At 43.0% G+C, this 25076-nt stretch overlaps 1 protein-coding gene across 1 annotated transcript in view; it reads left to right on the top strand.

Moving 5' to 3' along the window:
• LOC132823334 (dedicator of cytokinesis protein 2-like) overlaps positions 1-25076 on the top strand; it is a 717727-nt gene that overhangs the window by 93302 nt on the left and 599349 nt on the right. The window contains exons 6-7 of the mRNA XM_060837030.1: positions 8240-8388; positions 11937-12072. Of these exons, the coding sequence (XP_060693013.1) occupies positions 8240-8388; positions 11937-12072 (285 nt within the window). The remainder of the gene's footprint in view (positions 1-8239; positions 8389-11936; positions 12073-25076) is intronic.

The raw sequence follows: 25076 nt of genomic DNA, 5'->3' as shown, positions 1-25076 counted from the left end.
CAGCTCGGTGTGGTGGTCTCTCAGCTTGGTGTGGTGGCCTCTCAACTCTTTGTGGTGGTCTCTCAGTTTGATGTGGTGTTCTCTCAGCCCAGTGTGGTGGTCTCTCAGCCCAGTGTGGTGGTCTCTCAGCCCAGTGTGGTGTTCTCTCAGCTCAGTGTGGTGTTCTCTCAGCCCAGTGTGGTGGTCTCTCAGCTCAGTGTGGTGGTCTCTCAGTTTGATATGGTGGTCTCTCAGTTCGATGTGGTGGTCTCTCAGTTCGATATGGTGGTCTCTCAGTTCGATGTGGTGGTCTCTCAGTTTGATGTGGTGGTCTCTCAGCCCAGTGTGGTGGTCTCTCAGCTCGGTGTGGTGTTCTCTCAGCTCGGTGTCTGTGTGAGCTTCCTCCAGGAGCTCTGGTTTCCTCCCACAATCCAAAGATGTGCAGGTCAGGTGAATTAGCCATGCTAAATTGCCAAATCAGGGGTAAATGTAGGGTAGGGGAATGAGTCTTGGTGGGTTACTCTTCAGAGGGTCGGTGTGGACTTGAAGCGCCTGCTTCCATGCTGTAGGGAATCAAATCTCCATCCTGAATCATGCAGACCAGGGTTGTTCCAAGTTTGATTCCTGAGGTAAAAGGAGTGAATGGGTCAGCTGCAGATAGCTTCAGTACTCTTGGCAATAGTTTAAGAGGAGATTTGATAGAGCCTGGAGTGAACACAGTTGGAGAAACTATCCACTGGCAGGGGGATCATAGACTAGAGTGGACACAGGGTGGTTCAAGTGTGTAATGAACTTCCTGAGGAAGCGATGGATGCGTGTACAATTACAATGTTTAAAAGACATTTGGATGGATATATGAATAGAAAATATTTGAATTGATATAGGCCAGGAGCAGGTAGGTTGGACTAGTTTAGTTGGGGATTGTGTTCAGCATGGACTGGGGGTCCATTTCCATGCTATATGACACTGTGAGGAAGCTTATTCCCATGCAGTGCACAGTTAGGGCTGGCACAGTGGCTCAGTGGTTAGCACTGCTGCGTCACAGCACCAGGGACCCGGGTTTGATTCCAGTCTCGGGTGACTGGAGGACTGGTGGGGCTTGCACATTCTCCTTGCGTCTGCATGAGTTCCCTCCGGGTACTCCCTCTAAAGGTATGCAGGTTACGTGGATTGGCCATGCTAAAATAACCCATAGTGTTCAGGGATGTGTAGGTTAGGTGGATTAGCCAAGGGAAATGCAGCATTACATGGATAGGGTGAGGGGATGGGATACTGTTCAGGGGGTCGGTATGGACTGAATGGGCCAAATGGCCTGCCTGTACAATGTGGTTAATTTATGGAGGATCTGCAATACACTCCCACTCACAGAACAAAACTTTTGGCTGTAACTAGGTACATGACAATAATAAATCAAATCGAATCGAAATGAGCTCTTAGGTTCTGGTGGCAAAGTGGTAGTGCCCATACATCTTGGACAGAAGGTGTGGGTTCAAGGTCCAGATGTGTTCCAAGCATGTTTTTTTTTAAATTACAAGAGAGTTATGGATGGTGTCAACTCCTTCAAATTAACAAATACAATTAATCAGCCCCTTTAAAAGAAAAAGGATGAATCCTGTTGCTCACAATATGGAGACAGACTATGTTCGGTTTCAAACAACTATCTGCACACTGGTTTTATTTTTGAGCTTTGTTCTTCTGGATTTTATGTCTTGAGTTTCCTCGCCTGAATGCTAAAAATCATCACAAAGATGTTGCCCTTGCTTTTCTTTATTCACTGATGGGATGCGGGCATAGTTGGCTGGGCCAGCATTTATTGCTCGTCACTAGTTGCCCCGGAGATGGTGGTGGTGAGCTGCCTTCTTGAACCGCTGCAGTCCATGTGTTGTATGTTGACCCACAATGCCATTAGGGAGGGAATTCCAGGATTTTGACTCAGCGACAGTGAAAAAATGGTGATATATCTCCAAGGCATCAAGGTGAGTGGTTTGGAGGGGAACTCGCAGGTGGTAGCATTCCCATGTATTTTTATCCTTCTAGATTGAAGTAGTCATGGGCTTAGAAGGTGCTGTCAAACGATCGTTGGTGAATTTCTGCAGTGCATCTTGTTGATGGTACACGCTGCTGCTACTGAGTACCAATGGTAGGTACTTGTGGATGAGGTGCCAGTCAAGTGGGCTGTTTTGTCCTGGATGGTGTCAAGCTTCTTGAGTGTTGTTGGAGCTGCACCCATCCAGGCAAGTGGGGAGTATTCCATCGCACTCATGACTTGTCCCTAGTAGATGGTGGACAGGCTTTGGGGAATCTGGAGGTGAATATTCCCAGCCTCTGATCTGCTGTTGTAGCTGCAGTGTTTAGGTGGTGAGTGCAGTTAAGTTTCTTGGTCATTTGTAACCTCAGTTTGTAAACTAATTGTTGGTGATATCGACTAACTGATAGTTGATCAGTGATGGTCATACTATTGAGTATCAAGGTGTTGTGGTTTAGATTGTCTCTAAATGACTTGAAAGTCATGTTTGTTTTTTTAGGGAATTCTAAAATGGCAGCTCCTCTGTCTCTTGAGTGTTGGCTTGTTGAGAGCATTCTGTTCACTTCATCCATAAATCCATTGCTTGGACCTTTGATTCAAAGCCACTGACCCTGCAGGCTTTCCATTAGAGGTGCTGCCGTCAAAAAGACCCTATCTTCTTTGGGATCTTCTGAGACTGTGTGGTCAAACCCCATTCTTGGAGGTCAGCCATAAGAACATCTGTTTCACACCACATACCATAGCATGCACGTTGTTGTCCTGAACTCACTCTTTCAGCAGCTCATCTCACTGAATGTTGAAACTCTTCCTCAACAACCAAGATTGTCAGAACTAGCAAAAAGAATGTGTTTATGGTGGGGGTTGACCAGGTTGCAGTTTGCACCCAGTGAATCCAACTAGGAATGTCTCCAAAGAAGCTGTTTAATACCAATATGGTTAGCAAGGATGAGGAGAACCGACACTCTCTATATGACTCACTGACTCTGGTAGAGATTGAGCAACTTGGGAGGGGATAGGTGCTAGATATTATTGGTCTCTTGGTGTCTCTGTTGGAGGTCTCTGTGGAGCAAAGAATGCCAACGAGCAGCTAATTTTCTTTTCTCCTTCTCTGCAGACCTCCAAGCTCCATGCACTGCAGTGACTCCGAGAATCAGAGGTCAATGCCAATCACCATATACAGACCTGTGGAGAAGCTGGCTAGCTTCACAGTTTAGAGAAAACGTTGCCCGTGAGACCTTATGGAGGTCCCCAGCACTTAGATAGTCTTCCCAAGTGGCAGGGGGCACTGTCCACCTTTAGGTGTGGGCAGATGTCCTTAAGTGTCCATTTTAAGTGGACAAAGTTAAAAATCATACAACACCAGGCTACAGTCCGACAGGTTTATTTGGAAGTGCAAGCTTTCAGAGATCTGCTCCTTCATGGAAGGTTACCCTTCATGTTCCTCCCACTTCATCTTCCATCTTCCCTCTTGATCTTCTGAGCCCCACATCTCCTTTAGCCCACTCCTGCAGTAAATTCAGCCCAATGTATTTAAGACATACATAAGTGCCTCAATGTCTGTGTTTTATTTCCTGCTGTCAATCAACTCTGTGGATGTTCTACATTGAGCGAGCAGGAAAAAGAGGTGATGTAAGTAGTCATAAGAACATGGCTGGGGACAGGTTTGTATCTTATTCCTGGATATCAGGAAATCAGCTGTGCTTTGCCAGTAGGCTGATGAAGAAGGCTATTGGCAAGTGGGATGCTTCTGGGGGAAGGGGCTAGTGACAAAGACAGTATGTCTCAGAAATTGGGGGAAGGCTTGTAGAGCGGATGCTGTGGTGTCCAGCAGGAGATCATGTTCAGGCTTCTTCCCTTACTACAAGTTGTCTCTACACCCTTACTGACCAGCTCACGCTGGGAAAAATACCATATTACAACTATTCTGCCAAAACAAAGATTATGCTGTCATGATATAATCAGATATCACTTACCTTCATTAATGTACGGCATCCCATACACTTCCAGCTGGCCCCTTAGCCACCAATTGGCAATAAGCCGTTAAAATGGTGCCATTATGGATGGTGGGCAGGATGAGTTTCAAAACAATCTCCAAGCCCATTCCACTCACCTTCAAAACACTGGCCGCAGGGATTGGGGTGTGAGTGAGACTACCTCAGATTGCGAATGATGAGGTTCTTGAACAGATTCAACAAAATTTGAGCCTATTAAGAGGACAAGAGAGGGATTGAGTTAAATATTGACTTTTGTTTAATTTCTGCCTCTGTAGAAATCAAGAGTGAAATAATTTTGAGTTGCCTTAGCATTTGGCAATTGCAAACGTCCAGAACTCTGTGGGTATGAAATGGTTTTGTAAGTTTTATGCAGAGATTCTCACTCAGGATTGCTTTAATTTATTGATTCTGCATTGAATTGTGAATATTTAAAGACTTTGCCTCAGGCTGTGAAAGATATCTGACAGTGTGTGCTTCATAGTCCAGGTAAATCCTTATACTTGAAACAATGATGTTAAATCCTTCTCCATAAATGATAATTAATGTTAAATTAATTGATAATTTGAACTTTGAGGGTTATACTTTTTTGTTAACTAATGTGAGGCAAATATGAAACCTTTGGAACTAGTTTGCAGATTAGCTGTGATCTCATTGAATGATGGAATAGACTCAAGGGGATAAATGACAAATTTTTATTGCTATCTTCTCATGACCCACAGAGATTGCCAGTCCTACATTTTGACTGAAGCATTTATACAAATCAAATGACTGCAAATCTTCTGGAATGTCAAATATGTGATATTATGCTTTATTATTTATAGTTGCTAATTCATTGTATTCTTAATTTCCAAAATACAGTGTTCCATGGTTTTATTAATAGGTCATTAATGAAAATTAGAAACAATTCTTCCCTTGTAGAGAGAGAGAAATGATTGCTATTCAGGGACAGGTTTGTAATGTGGTTCATGGACATCAGGAACTGAGTTGAAATTATCCATTAGCCTAATTAGCCATTAATTTCCTCTAGGCTGCTTGTCATTTTTTTTTGCATAAACTTTCTTTTAACAATTTTTTTTCTGATTTGAGGTCCAAATTTTCAGTGAATGACATTGGTCATATTTGCTCTAGGGTGTAGGTTTGCTCGCTGAGCTGTAGGTTTGATATCCAGACGTTTCATTACCTGGCTAGGTAACATCATCAGCGGCGACCTCCAAGTGAAGCGAAGCTGTTGTCTCCTGCTTTCTATTTATATGTTTGTCCTGGATGGGGTTCCTGGGGTTTGTGGTGATGTTATTTCCTGTTCGTTTTCTGAGAGGTTGATAGATGGTATCTAGATCTATGTGTTTGTTTATGGCGTTGTGGTTGGAGTGCCAGACCTCTAGGAATTCTCTGGCATGTCTTTGCTTGGCCTGTCCCAGGATAGATGTGTTGTTCCAGTCGAAATGGTGGTTTTTTTCATCTGTGTGTAGGGCTACGTGGGAGAGAGGGTCGTGTCTTTTTGTGGATAGCTGGTGTTCGTGTATCCTGGTGGCTAACTTTCTTCCTGTTTGTCCTATGTAGTGTTTGTGGCATTGCATGGAATTTTGTAGATGATGTTGTAGATGTCCATGGGTTGTATTGGGTCTTTTAAGTTTGTTAGTTTTTGTTTGAGAGTGTTGGTGGGTTTGTGTGCTACTAGGATTCCGAGGGGTCTCAGTAGTCTGGCTGTCATTTCTGAAACTTCTTTGAATTATGGTAAGGTGGTTAGGGTTTCTGGCTGTGTTAGGTCTGCTTGTCGTGGTTTGTTCCTGAGGAATCTGCAGACTGTATTTTTTGAGTATCCGTTCTTCTTGAATACGTTGTATAGGTGGTTCTCTTCTGTTTTCCGAAGTTCGTCTGTGTTGCAATGTGTGGTGGCTTGTTGGAATAGTGTTTTGATACAGCTTTGTTTGCGTGTGTTGGGATAGTTGCTGGTGTAGTTAAGTATTTGGTCAGTGTTTGTCAGTTTTCTGTATATGCAGGTTTGTAGTTCTCCATTGTCCTTTCTTTCGATCAGCTAGCCACAAAAAGACTCCCTCATAGCCCTACACACGGATGAAAAAAGCCACCAGTTCGACTGGGACAACACATCTATCCTGGGACAGGCCAAGCAAAGATATGCCAGAGAATTCCTAGAGGTCTGGCACTCCAACCACATCGCCATAACAAGCACATAGATCTAGATACTATCTATCAACCCCTCAGAAAACGAACAGGAAATGACATCACCACAAACCCCAGGAACCCCATCCTGGAGAAAGATATAAATAGAAAGCAGGAGATAACAGCTTCGCTTCACTTGGAGGTCACCACTGATGATGTTACCTAGCCAGGTAATGAAACGTCTGGATATCAAACCTACAGCTCAGCGAGCAAACCTACACCCTAAAACTCAACCTTCACAAACCTTGCAAAAACCATATACTTCTCTTTGTACGGATATTCAGTTAATGATGCAGGACCACTTGGTAAATTTTTGAGGCTGTAGAGTTTCATACTTAGAATTGAAGAGATTTTTGAATAAGAATTTCTGCGATGCAGATATTGTTAATAAGGCCATCCCTATTTGTTTTTGAGAAGTTGGGTTTGCAACTGAATAACTTGCTCAGTGACTTCAGAGGTAAGTCACTGAAGACTGGACAGATGTCATAGAGTCATACAGCATGGAAACAGAGCCTTCAGTCCAACTAGTCCATGCCAACTGTGTTCCCACACTCAACTGACCTGCCTGTGTTTGGCCCATATCCCACCAAAGTTTTCCTATTGATGAACTTAACCAAATACCTTCCAAATGTTGTAACTGTACCTGCATCCATCACCTCCTCTGGCAGTTCATTCCACACATTAACCACCCTCTAAGTCAAACAGTTACCCCTCATGTCCTCCTTAAATCTTTTTCCTTTCATGTTAAGAATATGCCCCCTGGTTTTGAACCCCCCACCTTTAGAAAAAGACCTTTGCTGTGTACCTTATCTACACCCCTCATGGTTTTATATACCTCTATAACATCATCCCTCAACCTCTTACGCTCCAGTGAAAATAGTCTCAGCCTTTCCAGTCTCTCCTCATAACTCAAACCCTCCATTCTCAGCAACATTTTGATAAATCATTTCTAAACCCTCTCCAGTTTAGTAATATCCTTCCTATAACGGCGTGACCAGACAGGTACACAGTTCCCCAGAGAGGCATCACCAACATCCTGTACAATGTCAACATAGCATCTCAACTCTGATAAACAAAGACATGAGCTTTGAAGCATGCTAAATACCTTCTTAATCACCCTACCTATCTTATGATGCAAATTTCAAAGAATTACACACCGTGGGCGGCACGGTGGCTCAGTGGTTAGCACTGCTGCCTCACAGCGCCAGGGACCTGGGTTCAATTCCCGCCTCAGGTGACTGACTGTGTGGAGTTTGCACGTTCTCCCCGTGTCTGCGTGGGTTTGCTCCGGTTTCCTCCCACAGTCACAAAGATGTGCGGGTCAGGTGAATTGGCCATGCTAAATTGCCCGCAGTGTTAAGTAAGGGGTAAATGTAGGGGTATGGGTGGGTGGCGCTTCGGCGGGTTGGTGTGGACTTGTTGGGCTGAAGGGCCTGTTTCCACACTGTAAGTAATCTAATCTAAACCCCTAGGTTTCCCTGTTCAACAACACTACCCAGGGCCCGACCATTAATTCTATAATTCCTGCCCTTGTTTGTTTTACCAAAATGCAATACCTCACATTTCTCCAAATTAAACTCCATCTACCACTCCTCAGCCTATTGAACAAACTTGTATCATCTTTAACCATGGGTGAATATCTTCTTTAACCGTGGGTGAAGTGCTGTGTTGCATCCAGGCTGCACTGTGTAGGAACCGAATGTAGTGAGCATTTAGAAAAATGTGAGAAAGTCTTGTTTTCATTTACTGATGCCAACCTTTTCTTGGTGAAGGCTGCACTCACGTTTTCAAATTGCCCTGGAGAGATGTGGGCTTCCATTCTGCTGGAGGTGGACGTGGAAATATCATGCCAAGCCTCATAATGGAAATGGCATTTATATTACTGGACCTAATCCGGTTTGTACCAATCGCAGTGCCCTTCCTACTGGACATTGACCTATAGCAGGAAACTATCCCCGTTTAACACAGTGGATACTGTAGTTTGGGATGTTATTGGATGAAAATGTTGCATTGTTGGCCTTTGTGTTCAACAGCTGCCCATTACTGTTCTCTAATGCAGACGGGTAAGAAGAGAAAATACCATCAAGTTCGTTCCATGATGTTTGATTTGATGGAATGGCGTTCTCAGCTGCTCTCCGGGACACTGCCCAAGGATGAACTGAAAGAACTAAAGCAGAAAATCACTTGTAGAATCGATTATGGGAACAGGTAATGATATGAAGTCTACTGGCTGATTTACCAGATTTTCAATCCTGCTGTGTTCAGTCTTAAAAATCACACAACACCAGGTTATAGTCCAGAGGTTTATTTGTAAGCACTAGCTTTTGGAGGGCTGCTTCTTCAATCGGTAGCTGATGAAGGAGCAGCGCTCTAAAGCTAGTGCCTCCAAATAAACCTGTTGATCTATAATCTGGTGTTGTGTGATTTTTAGCTCTGTCCACCCCACTACAACACCAGCTCCTCCACATCGTTTTCAACCTTGGTGGTGCACAGTGGAATGGAACTGAATACGCCCAAGCCCTTTCCCAGGATCTATTTGTTAATGAACAATGGTTCAATGTGTTATTGATTGTTTTTGGATGGAGGCTTATTTATATCCTGTCCAAAGGGTTATACAGTGCAATGCAATACAACACAATGCAATACTATGGTTTTGTTATCTGACATTGACATTGAATAGCTCAATACTCAGATAAATTCTGCAAACCGTCTAAGAAACTGGATGATCGAATTAATGAGGTACATTTTGCCATTCTTTATAGGATGTTGAATAAATTAATGAAGCCAATCTCTTCGATTGGGAAACAGTTAACTATATGCCAGTTAGGTTTGTGGGAAAGTTTTAATCCATTTGATCTCATCGTTCCAAATGCCAAACTTTACCATCTTCCCATTACTACTCTCATTCTTTCGGATAATAGTTTGAGAGAGAGAGAAAGAATCCTTCATTCTAGACTTTCTCATTTTTCAGTCAAGGGCTTCTTCATCTTATCCTTTCAGATCTGGAACATTCCAGATTTCGTTTTCATTGGCTGCAAACATGTGCCATCTCCGTGGCAAATTTGGCAGTGGCAGAGGCTTTTGGAAAGGGTGAGGGTGGCTTTCACTCCAGATGAAGTCCAAGGCAGGGAGACCTGCTCACTACTTTCTTGTCCCGCCACCAATTGAGGCCCTTCAGAGGGCAGTTGATGCCCACAGAGAGTCATCGTTCCACTACCAGTGATACCAACCCAGTTGCAGGGGTGGGTGGAGAGCAGGAGAGACCATGCAGGGAGCACAACAACAAACAAAGCCAGTACTCAGCTGCTTGAGCACTTCCCAGGGGGCTCCTTGTTCAATGGTACTCAGTGCCTGAGGGAGGGGTCCAGGATGGGGAAGGGTGGGGGCTGTAGACATGCTGCTAACAGCAAAGTCCTTTCTTCTGAACCCATTGCCTGAGTCTGTCTGCGATCCTTAGCCTTGTGTGAGTGCGGTCGCCGTAGTAACCAGCATCTCCCAAGTAGTGCTGCCATTCAGTCACGATGCTGACCTCAGATTGGCTGGAAGCTTTTGGGTCCTTGATCTGCTGCTGGCCTGCCATATGCCTGAGTGTAATGGGATAAGGTGAGCCTTCCTGGAAAGTGGCAACGCTGGTCTCTCTCTCTCTTTCTCTGTCTCTTTCTTTCTGTCTTCCTGTCTCTGTCTTTCTCTCTGCCTCTTTCGCTTTCTCTATCTCTCTCTGTCTGTTTCTGTCTCTCTCCTTCTCTCTCTCTCTCCCCCATTTCTGTCTCTGTCTCTCTCTCTCTCTCTCTCAGGTTCCCTCTTTCTCTTTCTTTCTCCTTGTCTCTCTGCCTCCGTCTCTGTCTTTGTTTCCCTCTCTTTGTTTCCCTGTCCTTCCCTGTCTCTTTGTCTGACTTTCCAGCCGTTGGTAGAGATATCCTAGTTCTCCACAAGATTGTTGTGTTAACAAACTGCAGCCGAGAATGAATGGCTCATTAGAACTGATCTCTATGCCCCTGAGCAAGGTTTAACAGAAATATTGGTCTCTCTGCTGCAGTATTCCAAGAACAATGCAATGCAGTGCTCTAAGTGTTGGCTTTTCACCTCTCGGTTTTGGATTTGATTTCTGCCCAGACTGGCAGGATGAAAGACTGCATCTGGTCAAGATTAGAGTGATGCTGGAAAAGTACATTCCATGAATGAGCTTATTCCATGCCCATGAGGAGGCCACGAAACAAATCTCAGAGCATATAAAGGAAAAATGGTATTACTTTCAATATTTGGTGACACATTTGTGATCTGAAAATTGTAATAACTTGTGGCTGATGAGGAAGGTCATTGAACCATAATGATGGTCCTGTTGAGCAACCACCCAGCTAAGTGAATCAAGGAAGGAATAATGAGAATAAGAATTAGGTCAACTTTGGGGATAGTAATGGTATAAAGGGCAGATGGGGGCAAGGATCTTTTGCCTGAAATGTCAATTTTCCTGCTCCTCAGATGCTGCCTGACCTGCTGTGCTTTTCCAGCACCACTCTAATATTGACTCTAATCCCCAGCATCTGCAGTACCCACTTTCATCTGGTTGTAGGTGTGTTGTGTGCAAAGAGTTAAGAAAGCCTCCATTCCGTTCCAAATAAATGGCCCACAACACAAAACAAGCCTGAATCTAACACTAGATTGACATCATGCCCAGAGAAGTTTGAGAACAGCTATTGTGGGATTCTTGACATCTTAAGGTAATCGAGTATTGCTTCTGTGAGGCTTGGAATGAGGCATATTGCTGGCACAGATAGGAGACCTTACTTCACTTCTAACTGCACTGCATTCAGGATTGCTAACTGCCAACATGACAGAGCTATTGAGTTCTTTAAATCATAGAGTCCCTATGATGGAAGCAGGCCATTTGGCCCATTGAGTCAACACCAACCCTCTGAAGAACATTCCCCAGACACATCCCATCCCCATAATCCTGCATTTCCCTCGGCTAATCCAACAAAGCTACACTTCGTTGGACCACGGGAGGAACCTGAGCCTCCTGGAGGAAACTCACGCAGACACAGGGAGAATATGCAAACTCCACGCAGACAGTCACTCGCGGCTGGAATCGAACCCCAGTCCCTGGTGCTGTGAGGCAGCAGTGCTGACCACCGAGTCACCATATTGCCCCTTGCAGTTCTATTCCCTAGTGCTAACATCCTTGACCCTAACGCTTAAATTAAATGAAATTTATCCAGCTCCTTCCCTTTCACTTCACTTCAAACATCCACTCCCATGATTCTGTCCTTCTCGCATGTTCGAGTAAGTCCAACTGCTAGAGTTTTTGCAAAGATGCGGTTGTGAATGAGGACACTGAGCTGAGCGAACAAATTTATGACCAGATCCAACATCCTTTCCATCTCTCCACCACTTCCCAGGGTGGAGATTGTTTGACTATAACAGGAAATACTTTGGGGTAAACTGATAAAGTGGGACCCTTTGCCAACTGTAGATGTTTCCCAGTTTTAGTTTGCCTTGACCAGTGAAGGCAAGAATCAAGTGTGATCTGTAAACAGGCAAGGAAATGTTTTGCTGGATGACCACGCAAGTAGTATGGTCAAAAAAGATGGTCCCTAAGTTGCTGCTGACTCATGAGGTACAACCACTTGGGTGCGGTGTCTGAGTGGTTGGCACTTGTCGAACCATGAGTGCCAAGTTAGAAAATAGAAAATTAAAAGGAAAGCTCAAGGAGCAAAAGAAAATGTGACTTTATTTTCTCACTGTGATCTTCTCTGCAGGATCCTTGAACTGGACCTTGTCGTCAGGGATGAGAATGGCAACATTATGGACCCAGATGAAACCAGTGTCATAAGCTTATTCCATGCTCATGAGGAGGCCACGAAACAAATCTCGGAGCGTATAAAGGAAGAAATGGTATTGTTTTCATTATTTACTGACATGTTTGTGATCTGAGAATTATAATAACTTGTGGCTGATGAGGAAGGTCATTGAACCATAATGATGGTCCTGTTGAGCAACCGCCCGGCTGAGTCAACCAAGGAAGGAATAATGAGAATAAGAATTAGGTCAACTCTGGGGATAGTAATGGAATAAAGGGCAGATGGGGGCAAGAATTTTGATACTGTTCAGGGAATCACTTTGTTTCTGATTTGTGAGGAAGGAGTCAATGCAAGAACTAATTATAGTCAGAGAGTCATACAGCATGAAAACAGATCATTTGGTCCAATTCATCCGGACTGACCAAATTTCCCAAAGTAAACTAGTCCCATTTGCCTGAATTTGGCTCATTTCCCTCCAAACCTTTCCTATTCATGTACCTGTTCAAATGTTTTCTAAATACTGTAACTGAGTCTGCATCTACCACTTCCTCCGACAGTTCATTATACAGACGTTAAGTTTGTGAATTGAGGTGAGTTAAATGGATCTACTATCTGAAGGGGAACGTTTAGCTAATACTGAGCATAGCATTGTAAATGTTAAGTTTTGTGGAGAATGAACATTTTGATTCAGAATAAAAATAACAAATTGATGGAAGGCCGACATCGGCAGAATGAGAACAGATCTAACCCAAATAGGTTGGAATCTAAGATGAGTAGCCATAACTAAACTGGAGCAAAGGGTTATCGTTAAATAGGAGATTGTTGGGGTACAGGAAAAGTATTCATGATGTGGATAGGTAGGGAAAAAAAAAACATCCAGAGCTCTCTGGGCAACAAAAGAGAGAGACTGTAAGCTGAAGTAGAACAAGTATGACCATGGCATACACTAGGCAGATGCTAGCTATACTTGAGAATCAGTCTGAATATATTCAACTCAGAGTGGATGCAAAAAACACAAAATAGAATCAAAGAGAGATCATGAGAAGTGTCTAGTAGCTAATAAAAGGGAAGTGTGTGTTCTAGGAGAAATTTCACCTATCAGTGCTACTTCACTGCCAAGTGATGGACCCAACTGCCTTCCAAAGATACTCTGTTGATCCAGCTCTTGGGCATGGTGAAGTGTTGGATCCTGAGGGGCAGGCAGGAAGAAGCTACTCCTCGCTGTCAGTGCTCACACCGTGTCCAACTCCAGTTCAGTGTCATTACATTGCTCTCTGGCCCTCCATGTGGAGCTATCCAACTTCACTGTTCAATAGCTGGTGCTACTTTGTCAGGCTTGGTCTCTCACTATTGGCATCTACCTCCCATTCCCGGCCTATGGTCCCAATCCTTGGTTGTCTGTCCCAGGCTCCCCTGGATATGTATAAATTGGGTCATCCGTACATCCATGGAAGGTGTCATTATTACAGATGGAACATAGTGATGTCAACCTGGCTTAGGGATATCTGTTAAAGTATCTGGCAGGTAGCTATTTTTGCCATCACCTTTCCAATTGGCCTAATTACTTCAAAAAGGAAATCCAAAATTCTTTACTTGGCGCGAAAATTGTAAAAGAGTCTAAAAAGAGAAGTTCCGCAAATTGTGGACGCAAAGATGATTTTACACATGGAGCCAGAGGGCACAGCTGAGACACTAAATAAATACTGTTCGTCTGGCTTTTCTAAGGAAGAAGTTGTTGCCAAGTCATATTTGCAAGTAGAGATAATTGAGATGCTTGATTAGTTTAGCATTGGTAAAGAGAAGGTATTTAAATAGGCTGTCTGGATTTAACGCTGATTAAACACCAGGATTGAATGAGCTACATCCAAGAATGCTGAGGAACGTAAGGGTGAAAATTGCAGAGGCACTAACTATAATGTTCCATTCATGCTCAGATAAAATAAAACTGATGCTTGAAGACTAGAGTTGTGAATGTTTCCTCTTTGCTCAAAATTGTGCAAGTTTTAGCTGAGCAGGGTCAGTTAAATGAACAAAGTTTGTGCGAAGATTTGTAGCTCGGGTGCTTGTTGTAGTGGTTCTGTTCGCTGAGCTGGAAGTTTTTGTTGCAAACGTTTCGTCCCCTGGCTAGGAGACATCATCAGTGCTGTGGAGCCTCCTGCGAAGCGCTTCTTTGATGTTTCTTCCGGTATTTATAGTGGTCTGTCCTTGCCGCTTCCGGCAACTATATTAGGTGCCAATACCCAACATGAGCAAAACTAATGTAGTTTATAAAATACCATGCAAGGACTGCACAAAACACTATATAGGACAAACAGGAAGACAGCTAACAATCCGCATACATGAACACCAACTAGCCACGAAACGACACGACCAGCTATCCCTAGTAGCCACACACTCAGACAACAAGCAGCATGAATTCGACTGGGAAAACACTACTATCATAGGGCAAGCCAGACAGAGAACAGCCAGGGAATTCCTAGAGGCATGGCATTCATCCACAAATTCCATCAACAGACACATCGACCTGGACCCAATATACCAATCACTACAGCGGACAGCTGAAACTGACACCCGGAAGCGGCAAGGACAGACCACTATAAATGCCGGAAGAAACATCAAAGAAGCGCTTCGCAGGAGGCTCCACAGCACTGATGATGTCTCCTAGCCAGGGGACGAAACGTTTGCAACAAAAACTTCCAGCTCGGCGAACAGAATCAGTTAAATGAACCTCTGTGGTGCGGAAACTGTTAGAAACAATAATTCTGAATAAAATTAACAGTGACTTGGACAAATTGGGGTTAGTGAAGGAAAGCTTACACAGATATTTTTCACAAAAAATTCTGTTTAACTGACTGAGTTGAATCTTCAGATGAGGTAAGACAGAAGATGGGAGTGCTGTTAATGTGATATAGAAAGATTGCTAAAAGTGTTTGACAAAGTACTGTGTATCAGGCTTGTTAGTAAAGTTAGAGTTCAGGGATTAAAAGTGCCAATAACACCATGGGTACAAAATTGGCTGAATGACAAGAAACAGAGAAGTAACGATAAATTATTATTCAGACAAGAGGAAGGTTTACAGTGGGATTCCCCAGGCATTGGTATCCATTCTTCTGATTCTCTTGATATATAATTAATGATGCAAAGTATTACGTCCAAATTTATGAATGAACACAAAGTTGGAAGTAATGTGAATTGAGAGGAGAATAACATTAAACTACAAAAAGGATGTAGACAGGTCAGTGGAATGGGTAGATGGTCAGCATAGATATTTAATACAAAGGTGATTAATTTTGGTAGGAAGAATGATGGGAGGCAATGTGAAAATTAAGAGAATTCTAACATAGCTCTAGAGGTAAAGGAGTGTGGGGATATTATACATACACACATATGCATACATATATCAACCCCGAGGTAGCAAGGCAGGATCAGAAAGAAGTTAATGAACCATATGGGACCTTTGGCTTATAAATAGGAGTATAGATTACAAAGGCAAGTTAACATGCATGCAATACTTGCATTGAAATCAGTTGAGAGCACCACACTTTAGGAGAGCATGCAGAAAAGATTCATGAGAGTGTTTCTGCTATGAAGGAATTTCAATTACGTGATTAGATTAGAGAAGTTAATGTTTTTTTTGGAGAAAAGAACGTAAAGAGGAGCTTTGATAGAGGTGTTTGAAATCTTTAGGGGCCCGCATAGACTAGATAGGAAGGAAGTATTCCCATTGTTTGCAGGATTGAGAACCATTGCACATCAATTAAGATGCACAAAAAGGAATGATAACATGAGGAAAGTATTTAGTCAGTGCATGAATGAGGTTTTTAATGTACCCCCTGACAGTGTGGTAGAGGCAGATTTGATTTTTACAAGAGAATTGGATAATTATTTGAAGTGAACCAAATGGCAGATCGAAGAGGTCAAGTGTGAGAAATGACTCTTCTTGAGCTGGAAAGGACTGAGCAGGTAGCGTGGTGTCCATTTGACCTGTAATCATTCCAAATGATTTTATATGGAGAGTCAGTGCCAACAGGGACCAAGTGGGCTGAATGGTCTGCTTCCATGCCATAATTTCTGGCAATTCAGGCAGCCATGATCACTTGCTGTAGGCTGAGAAACTAAGGGGTGGCACACTGGCACAGTGGCTAGCACTACAGCTTCACAATGCCACGCACCTGTGTTCAAATTCCCCCTCAGGTGACTGTCTGTGTGGAGTTTGTGTATTCTCCACCTATCTGTGTGGGTTTCCTCCAGCTGCTCCAATTTTCTTCCACAATCCAAAGATGTGCAGTTTTGGCCATGGGAAATGAGGGTTGTAGGGGTGGGTCTGAGTGGTATGCTCTTTGGAGGGCCGGTGTGGACTCAATGGGCTGAATGGTCTCCTTCAAACTGTAGGGATTCTGTACTGATGAAGAGAGAGCAAGAAAAGGCTAGTTTACTTCAGATTAGTGTATTTAAATAGTGTGACACACTTTTGTTCATGTTCCTAAACCTTTCAAGCAAACACCTCAAATTCAATTTGACACATGGGCGTGGTGTTAATGACTTTTCATTTGCCTGTTAATAAGTAAAGCACTATCTAAGAATTGGCAGATTTTGCTACAATTACCCATCATGGCAAGTTCTTCTGTCTGAGACTGCATTTAAATATCCAAGGGAGTGTCAACTTTGCGTTAATCAGGATATACCTAAAGGACATGGATAGGGTAAATAGACAAAGTCTTTTCCCTGGGGTGGGGGAGTCCAGAACTACAGGTCATAGATTTAAGGTGAGAGGGGAAAGATTTAAAAGGGACCTAAAGGGCAACTTTTTCATACAAATGGTGGCATGTGTATATGGAATGAGCTGCCAGAGGAAGCGGTGGAGACTGGTACAATTGCAACATTTAAAAGGCATCTGGATGGGTTTATGAATAGGAAGGGTTTGGAGGGATATGGGTCAGGTGCTCGCAAATGGGACTAGATTAGGTTAGGATAACTGGTCGACATGGACGAGTTGGACTGATGGGTCTGTTTCCGAGCTGCACAACTCGCTGACTCTGTCAGCTCTTTCAGAGAACCTTGCGCCCTGCTGTTGTAATTTGAAAGTGAAGAGATCTGGAGAGTGAACAACATGGGGACATTTGATGGTTACATCACCTTGTTTTTAATGTTTGTAATGTACGTTAAAAGTTTGTTTTGCACCTAGCACAAATGTCCTGGTTGGCACGGTGACAGTCTGCTGCTGCTGCAATTTTGCCATCGCACTCTGTCAGCTTGCGGAAGCATCGGCCTTGATTTGCTTGATGCTTTTTCTGCTAATATTGGCTGTAGGGCTGCCAGCTCAGGATTTCGATCCAGAACGAATAATATGATGGTTAGACTATGGGTGGCCTTCACGCTTAGCCATTTTGACAGACCACGTCCTTGCTATCAGATGAAGATGACAATGCAAATTGATCCCTGTTGACTCACTTGCAGATTTGTTTAAAATCGCAACGGGGGTGGAAGAAAGTGGAGGGGACTTCAAGCCGAAACACAGTCCTGCACAAAAAAGGCTCTGAGAAAGATTACTGAATAAATTTCTTAAAGGAGAGGAAAGAGGGATTTTCTGTCCTGATGTGTCAAAAGTCGACAAGAGACATTAATGACCTTTGACATTTCCCATTCACCTCTCCAAAAGTAGGTACAAGTTGATCATAAAATGCTAAAGTTATTTTTTAACTGAAACCAGTTTCCTCTGCCTTTCTGAGTAGCTTAGTGAAGCTGGCTGTAAGAGCTGGACTTGTGCCGAGTGGAAGTGCTGCAGGGCAACATCAGGAATCTAGTGGAATGCAGCATTGGAAGAAACATAGATTACTTCACTATGAGCAGCCATTAAGGCAATCTATGATAGAGCAGCTTTTAAACATAGAACATACGCTCTCTGCATACAGTAGACGAACAGACCATTTGGCCCAAATTGTCTGTGCTGACCACAATGCTATATGAAACTAATCCCAGCTGCCTGCACATGGTGTATTCTCTGCCTGTTCATGTGTCTGTCTAAAAGCTGTTTAAACATATCTGCCTCTACCATCTCCCCTGGTAGCCTGTTCCACTCCTTGTGTAAAAAAAATTATTGCACATTTCCTTTAGATCTTCCCCTCTCACCTTAAACTAGTGTCCTTTGGTATTTGTTATTTCCACCCTGGGAAGAAGACTTCACCCATGTACACTACTCATGCCCCTTATCATTTTAGATATATCTACCAGGGTCACCCCTCAGCCTCCAAAACAATCCAATTTTCATGTCATCTGCAAACTTATAGTCAGACCATCTACATTTTCATTCAAATCATTTTATATATTTATATAACCTTATGTGACAAACAACAGCATATCTAGCACTGATCTTTACACAGCACCACAGGCCACAAACCCCCAGTCAGAAAAACATCCCTCCACAACAACGCTCCGCCAAGGCAATTGTGTATCCACCTTGCCAACTCATCGTGTGATTTGATCATCTGGACCAGCCTATCTTGTCAAATGCTTTAGGAAAGTCACGTAGACAATATTCACTTCCTTACTCTCATCAATCATCTTCACCACTTCCTCAAAATGCTCGATCACGTTTGATGTGGAGGAGCTAGTGTCGGACTGAAGTGGACAAAGTTAAAAATCACACAACACCAGGTTGTAGTCAATAGTTTGTGAGACAAGACTTCCCCTTCATAAAGCCATGCTGACCATCCCTAATAAGTCCATTCCTTTCCGAATGCAAGAAAATCCTGTCCCGAAGAATCTTTTCCAATAATTTCCCTACTACCGGTGTAAGGTTCACCCATCTATGATTTCCTGGATTATCCATGTTGCCCTTCTTGAACAATGAAACAACATTGGCTATTCTCCAGTCATCTGGAACCGTGTCTGTAGATTAGGATGATACAAAGATCTCTGTCAAGGGCACAATCTCCTCCCTTACCTCCTTCAGTATTCAGGAATAGGTTCCATCAGCCCCTGGGGACTTATCTACCTTCATGTTTTTCAAGACATCTGATACCTTCTGCTTCTTAATATTGACAAACTTTAGAGTATTAACAAACCTCTTTCCCTCTCTAAATTTACCATCATCAAACCATGTCCTTCTCCTTGGTTAATATTGATGCAAAGTACTCATTACGGACTTCACCCACTTCCTCTGGCTGAACACATAAATACCCTCCTTTGGCCTCGAGTGGACTTACCCTTTGCCTAGTTATCTTTTTGCTCCTAATATATGTGTGTATATATATATATATATATGTCCTAAGATTCTCCTTAAACCTACCGGCTAAGGACATTCCATAGCCTCATCAAGCCCTCCTATTTTTTTAAGTGCTTTTCTGCTTCCTTCAGACTTGTTTGATTTCTGTTTCCTAAGCATTACATATGCTTCCATTTTTTTTCAAGCTAACCTGCCAACATCTCATCATCCAAGGTTCCTGAATCTTGGCATCCTCATCTTTGATTTTTTAGATTAGATTAGATTCCCTACAGTGTGGAAACAGTCCACACCGACCCTCCAAAGAGCAACCCACCCAGACCTGTTTCCCCTCTGACTAATGCACCTAACACTATGGGCAATTTACCATGGCCAATTCACCTGCCATGCACATCTTTGGATTAGATTAGATTACTTACAGTGTGGAAACAGGCCCTTCGGCCCAACAAGTCCACACCGACCCGCCGAAGCGAAACCCACCCATACCCCTACATTTGCCCCTTACCTAACACTACGGGCAATTTAGCATGGCCAATTCACCTGACCCGCACATCGTTTGGACTGTGGGAGGAAATCGGAGCACCTGGAGGAAGCCCACGCAGACACGGGGAGAACGTGCAAACTCCACACAGTCAGTCGCCTGAGTCGGGAATTGAACCCGGGTCTCTGGCACTGTGAGGCAGCAGTGCTAACCACTGTGCCACTGTGCTGCCCAAATTATGGGAGGATTGTGGGAGGAAACCGGAGCATCGAGAGGAAACCATTTGATCTTCACAGGAACACTCTGGTCCTGAACTCTGGCTTTTAAAAGACACCCACATGTCAGATGTGGGTCGAAGTTTAGATTATATTATCTACAGTGTGGAAACAGGCCATTTGGCCCAACAAGTCCACACCGACCTTTTGAAGATAACCCACCCAGACCATCCCCCTACATTTACCCCTGACTCATGCACCTAACGTTATGGGCAATTCGGCATGGCTAATTCACCTGACCTGCATATTTTTGGATTGTGGGAGGTAATCAGAGCACCCAGAGAAAACCCACATAGACGCGGGGAGAAAGTGCAAACTTCACACAGTCTCCTGAGGCTGGAATCAAAGCCGGGTCCCTAGCGCTGTAAAGCAGCAGTGCTAACCACTGAGCCACTGTGCTACCAGTTCCTGCATAAAACTGTTGTGATTTGCCTTCAGCCAGTTTAGCACTTTCACCCAGGAACATAACTATCTTAAAACTTATGTAATTATGATCACTATTCCATAAATGCCTCCCCCCACTGAAACCTGGAACATCTTGCCTGGTCATTCCCCAGTGTTAGGTCTAGACTGACCTGTTTCATAGTTGGACCATCTGCGTATTGCTTCAAGAATCCATCCTGGATGTACTGAACAAATTCTGCCTAGTCTAAACCCCTGGTACAAAGGCCGAAACAGTGAACATTGGAGAAATTAAATCACCTACTGCCCTCAACCCTGTTGTCTTTACATCCTCCCACTATCTGCTTACATATCAGCAAGTGATGTTGCAGCTTTGTAAAAGTTTTGTTATACTGTACTTAGAGTATTGCATTCAGTTCTGGTTGCCACATTACAGGAAGGATGTGGAGGCTTTATCGATGGTGCAGAAGAGGTTTACTAGGATTCTGCCTGGATTAGAAGGTATGAGCTATAAGGAGAAGCAGGACAAACTAGCGTTGTTTTCTCTGGAGTGGCAGAGGCTGAGGGAAGACCTAATAGAAGTTTACAAAACTATGAAGGGCATACATAGGGTTGACAGCCAGAATCTATTTCCCAGTGTTGAAATGTCTAATACTAAGGGATGTGCTTTTAAGGTGAGAGGGGACAATTCAAAGAGATGTGAGGGGCACGTATTTTACACAGAGAGTTGTCAGAACGTGCTGCCAGGGATGGTGATGAAGGAAGATAGAATAGCGGTGTTTAAGAGGCATTTAGATAAGCACATGAATAAACAAGGAATGGAGGGATATGGACCATGGGCAAGTAGAAACGATTAATTTAACCTGGCATCATTTTCAGCACAACATCGTGGACCGAAGGGCCCATTCCTGTGCCATACTGTTCCATGTTTATGTTCTATGTTGTATCTGTTACTCTACCTCCTGCTGTTTATTGGGGTGCCCCCAATATGGTAACTGCACCTTTTTTTGTTCCTGAGGTCTACCCATATTGCCTTGTTGGATGAACACTCCAAGATGTCGTCTCTTAGTGTAACTGTGACATTCTCCGTAATCACTAATGCATCTCTCCCTCCCCTTTTATATCTCTCTCTATCTCATCTGAAACATCTAAACTCTGGAACAATGAGCTGTCAGTCCTACCCTTCTCTTAACCAAATTTCTGTAAGGCCACCACATAGTAGTCCCAAATAGTAGTCCAGGCTCTAAGCCCATCTGCCTTATCTATCATACTCTTTGCATTAAAATAAATGCACAAATCCTGCTGTATTCCTTCTAGAATTCCTTGATTTAGCCCTCTCTTCTCTTCAAACACTACCAACACACTGCTCTGCTGTGGGAGCTTTGAACCTAGATCTTTGAAAGTGAAGAATTGAAATCCCTTACAAAGGAGACAACATTTTAATGAGCTTTGTTAACCCACAGTGTCACTATTGATCAGGAATCAGGGGGATCTGTCTGGACCATATCTGTTTGATGTTCTCAGTGGGGTTTTTCACCAGTTTGTCTGTAACTTATATTTGCCTTGTGTGAATTCTGGATCTTTAGTTATTAGCCGTTTGAGAATTTTTGATTATTTTTCTATTCCATTTCTATGTCAGAAATTTTATTGTTTGTTTAAAACTGTGGCATATTGAGGCTTTATTCTCTTAGTAAGTACTGTGGTGTCAAACTTTGCTTTAAGCAAAAGAATGATTGGTTCCTTGCCAGAATACAACATAAATTTGGCAGTCCTGTCAATGATCATAACAAGTTTAGAAAAGAAAAATCACTGAATCTGCTTCACCCCATTGATTGACAGGCATTGTCTTTTTCAAAGTGAAATGTGCACCATTCTGTTCAGTCAGCTTCAGATAGTGTGGTAGAAAACATTTGTTATGACAGCTGTCGCTATTTTGAATGTTTGGCTGGGTTTCAAATATTGTTAAAAATTGCAGATGCTGTAAATCAGAAACAAGAACAGAATTCCTGGAAAAACTCAACAGGTCCGGCACATTCCATGGAGAAAATCAGTGTTAGCATTTCAGAAACGTTAATTCGGATTTCTCTCCACAGATGCTGACAGACTTGCTGAGCTTTTCCATCAGTTTTAGTTTTTTGTTTCAAATGCTATTTCAATCAACAGGTGAAATGTTGAAGCAGCTATAACAACAGAATATTTCTTCGATGTAGCCTTTTGTTTGGTTACACACTGACTGAGCACTTAATTAATTACAGTTTCTTTTGGACTGGAATTTTTTATTTAGTGAGTTAGTTAGAAAGATGGCACAGCCAAACTGAGCTGGCATGAGCACCCTGGGGTGGAATGGGTGCCATGTTTGTTGGGTGAGGTTAGGATGTGAGGCCTCAGAGCTCCTTCAACACTACAATCTTGAGCTGCTATGTTGGAGACCTGAAATAGGTTTTCTAATTCAGGGACCTCTTGCCCACATCGTTTGAGAATTCTATCAGGCTTACAATATACAGAGTGAACATCCCTGCTCTGTGAAATCCTCACAAAGTCACACATGGGTCGCATTTTGGACTGTGCAAAGGAGCACAGTTTGAGTTTTCCTGAGCCCAAGGTAAATCCAGCCATGATTCTCATCTTTGGCTCCATTGGTAGCTTTTACACCCATGCTCCAGAGACAGGAACACATGGTTTGACAGTAGATATTCTGCAGAGTCGAGTGTGGTGCTGGAAAAGTAGGTCAAACAGCATCTGAGGAGCAGGAGAATAGATGTTTTGGGCAACAGCCCTTCAACAGGAATGGTCCCTGATGAAGAGCTCTTGTCTGAAACGTCGATTCTCCTGCTCCTCAGGTGCTGCCTGACCTGCTACGCTTTTCTAACACCACACTCTCAACTAGATATTGTGCGGTACTGCAGGAGGGCTACATTATCAGAAGTGAGGCGTTTCAAATGAAATGTTATAGCAAGCCTCTGTCTGCTTTCTTAAGTGGATAAAAAGATCTCAATGTACTACTTTGAAGACAGGAATAACAACACTTTCCCCTCAATCAACTTCACCAAAACATTCCCTCATTGTTGTTTGTGAGCCCACTGCTATCCTGAAAATTGGCTCCTGTGTTTTCTACTTTGTGGCAGTTATTGCAACTTGAAAGAACTTAATGTACATCACTATCTCCTGAACTTGTGAGAAGCACTACGTAATTGCATGCCTTTCTTTCTGCATTAGTTCAGATTAGACTGGTTTGAGATAGAGAAAACATTACAGCTAAAATAAATAAAATTTGGGATCAGCGGTAGTGAGTTGAACTGATGAAAAGTTAAAAATGGATTTGATTATTTAAAATATAATGGTAAGCGGATGTGTGCATGTTTAATATTTGAATAGATTTATTAATTCAGTTTTAGCTTGATACAATGCAAGGGATCAAAACTTCTTTTTAACAAGAGTTGTTAAGCTATGGTGATTGTCATTTCCCTTGACCTACCTTAGAAACACTTGCCTTTATTATTGTGGCTTACCACAGCCCTCTGGAGATTGCTGTGAGCTGTTTTGAAGTGCTGTGTTCACGAATTAGCCTACATTACATGCCCAAATCCCAAAGCAGGACGTTAACCTACAGCACTCAGCCTCAGAGTGAAAGAGTATGCTACCAGCTGAACAAAGCTGCCCCACAAGAGAATAGGAAATGAAAGCAAATGGTGATAAGTTACTGAGAAGTTTATAGTGTTGATTGCAAAGAAGAGCACTTTCTGAGATATCGGACCATTGTCAATGCAGGAGGTGGAGGGGAGGAGAGAAGATATTGAAAGGAACAGTGTCTGTCGGCTCTTGGTTCTGATTTCAATTACGATAGAAACTGGCTGTAAGTGTCAGATATGCAGTGGACCTGAGGAATATGAGACATCATACCATTGACCTTTGCACTTGGGTTCCTTTGCAGCTGGTTTCAGAATGGGAGGGTACAACTCATTTCTTCTGCAGAAAGGTTTCCAAAACAAAACATATAAGGATTGCTATTCTCCTCTCTGATAAAATGGGGATATTTATGTTGCACTTGTTTTTTGAGTTTTTGAGAAGCAGGAGAAACTTATTTAACACTAGTGAGGCTATAGGCAAAGGACACCATGTGAGAAAAGAACAAAGCAGTGAGTAACATCAACCTCCTGAGACATTAGGGCAAATTTCAATCCTTTTTTTCAAATAAAACAAAGAACTGTGGGTGTTGGATGTCTGAAACAAAAACCAGAATTGCAAAGGAATTCAACAGGCTTGGCAACATCTCTGGAATGATAACAGAGCTCTATTTCCCTCTCCACAGATGGAGAAACTCAGCAGGTCTGGCAGCATCTGAGAGGGAAACAGAATTAATGTTCTGAGGCCAGTGATCCTTCTGCAGAACCACCAGGTATCAGTTCTGAAGAAGGGTTACCGGACTCGAAACATGAGCACTGCTATCATTCCACAGATGCTACCCGACCTGCTGAGTTTCTCCAGCAATTTCTGCAGTTGTTTCAGACTTCTGAAATCAGCAGTTCTTTGTTTTATTTGAAAAAAGGACTGAAATCTGTCTGAATACCATTTGAGAATGATGATACTGCCATGAAATGAATGGTATTTGAGTGTCAAACGCACAAGATTCAGCAATAACTCGAGTCAAATGAAGCAGAAAACTCCAGTGAATGACTTTGTTGACTTCCTCTTAGCTTCTCAAAGTCGCTTTGTACCTC

The sequence above is a fragment of the Hemiscyllium ocellatum genome, chromosome 16, assembly GCF_020745735.1.
Source record: "Hemiscyllium ocellatum isolate sHemOce1 chromosome 16, sHemOce1.pat.X.cur, whole genome shotgun sequence".
In the NCBI taxonomy this organism is placed as follows: domain Eukaryota; kingdom Metazoa; phylum Chordata; class Chondrichthyes; order Orectolobiformes; family Hemiscylliidae; genus Hemiscyllium; species Hemiscyllium ocellatum.
Note: the sequence above shows the minus strand (reverse complement) of the source record. Positions and strands in the feature narration are given on the sequence as shown.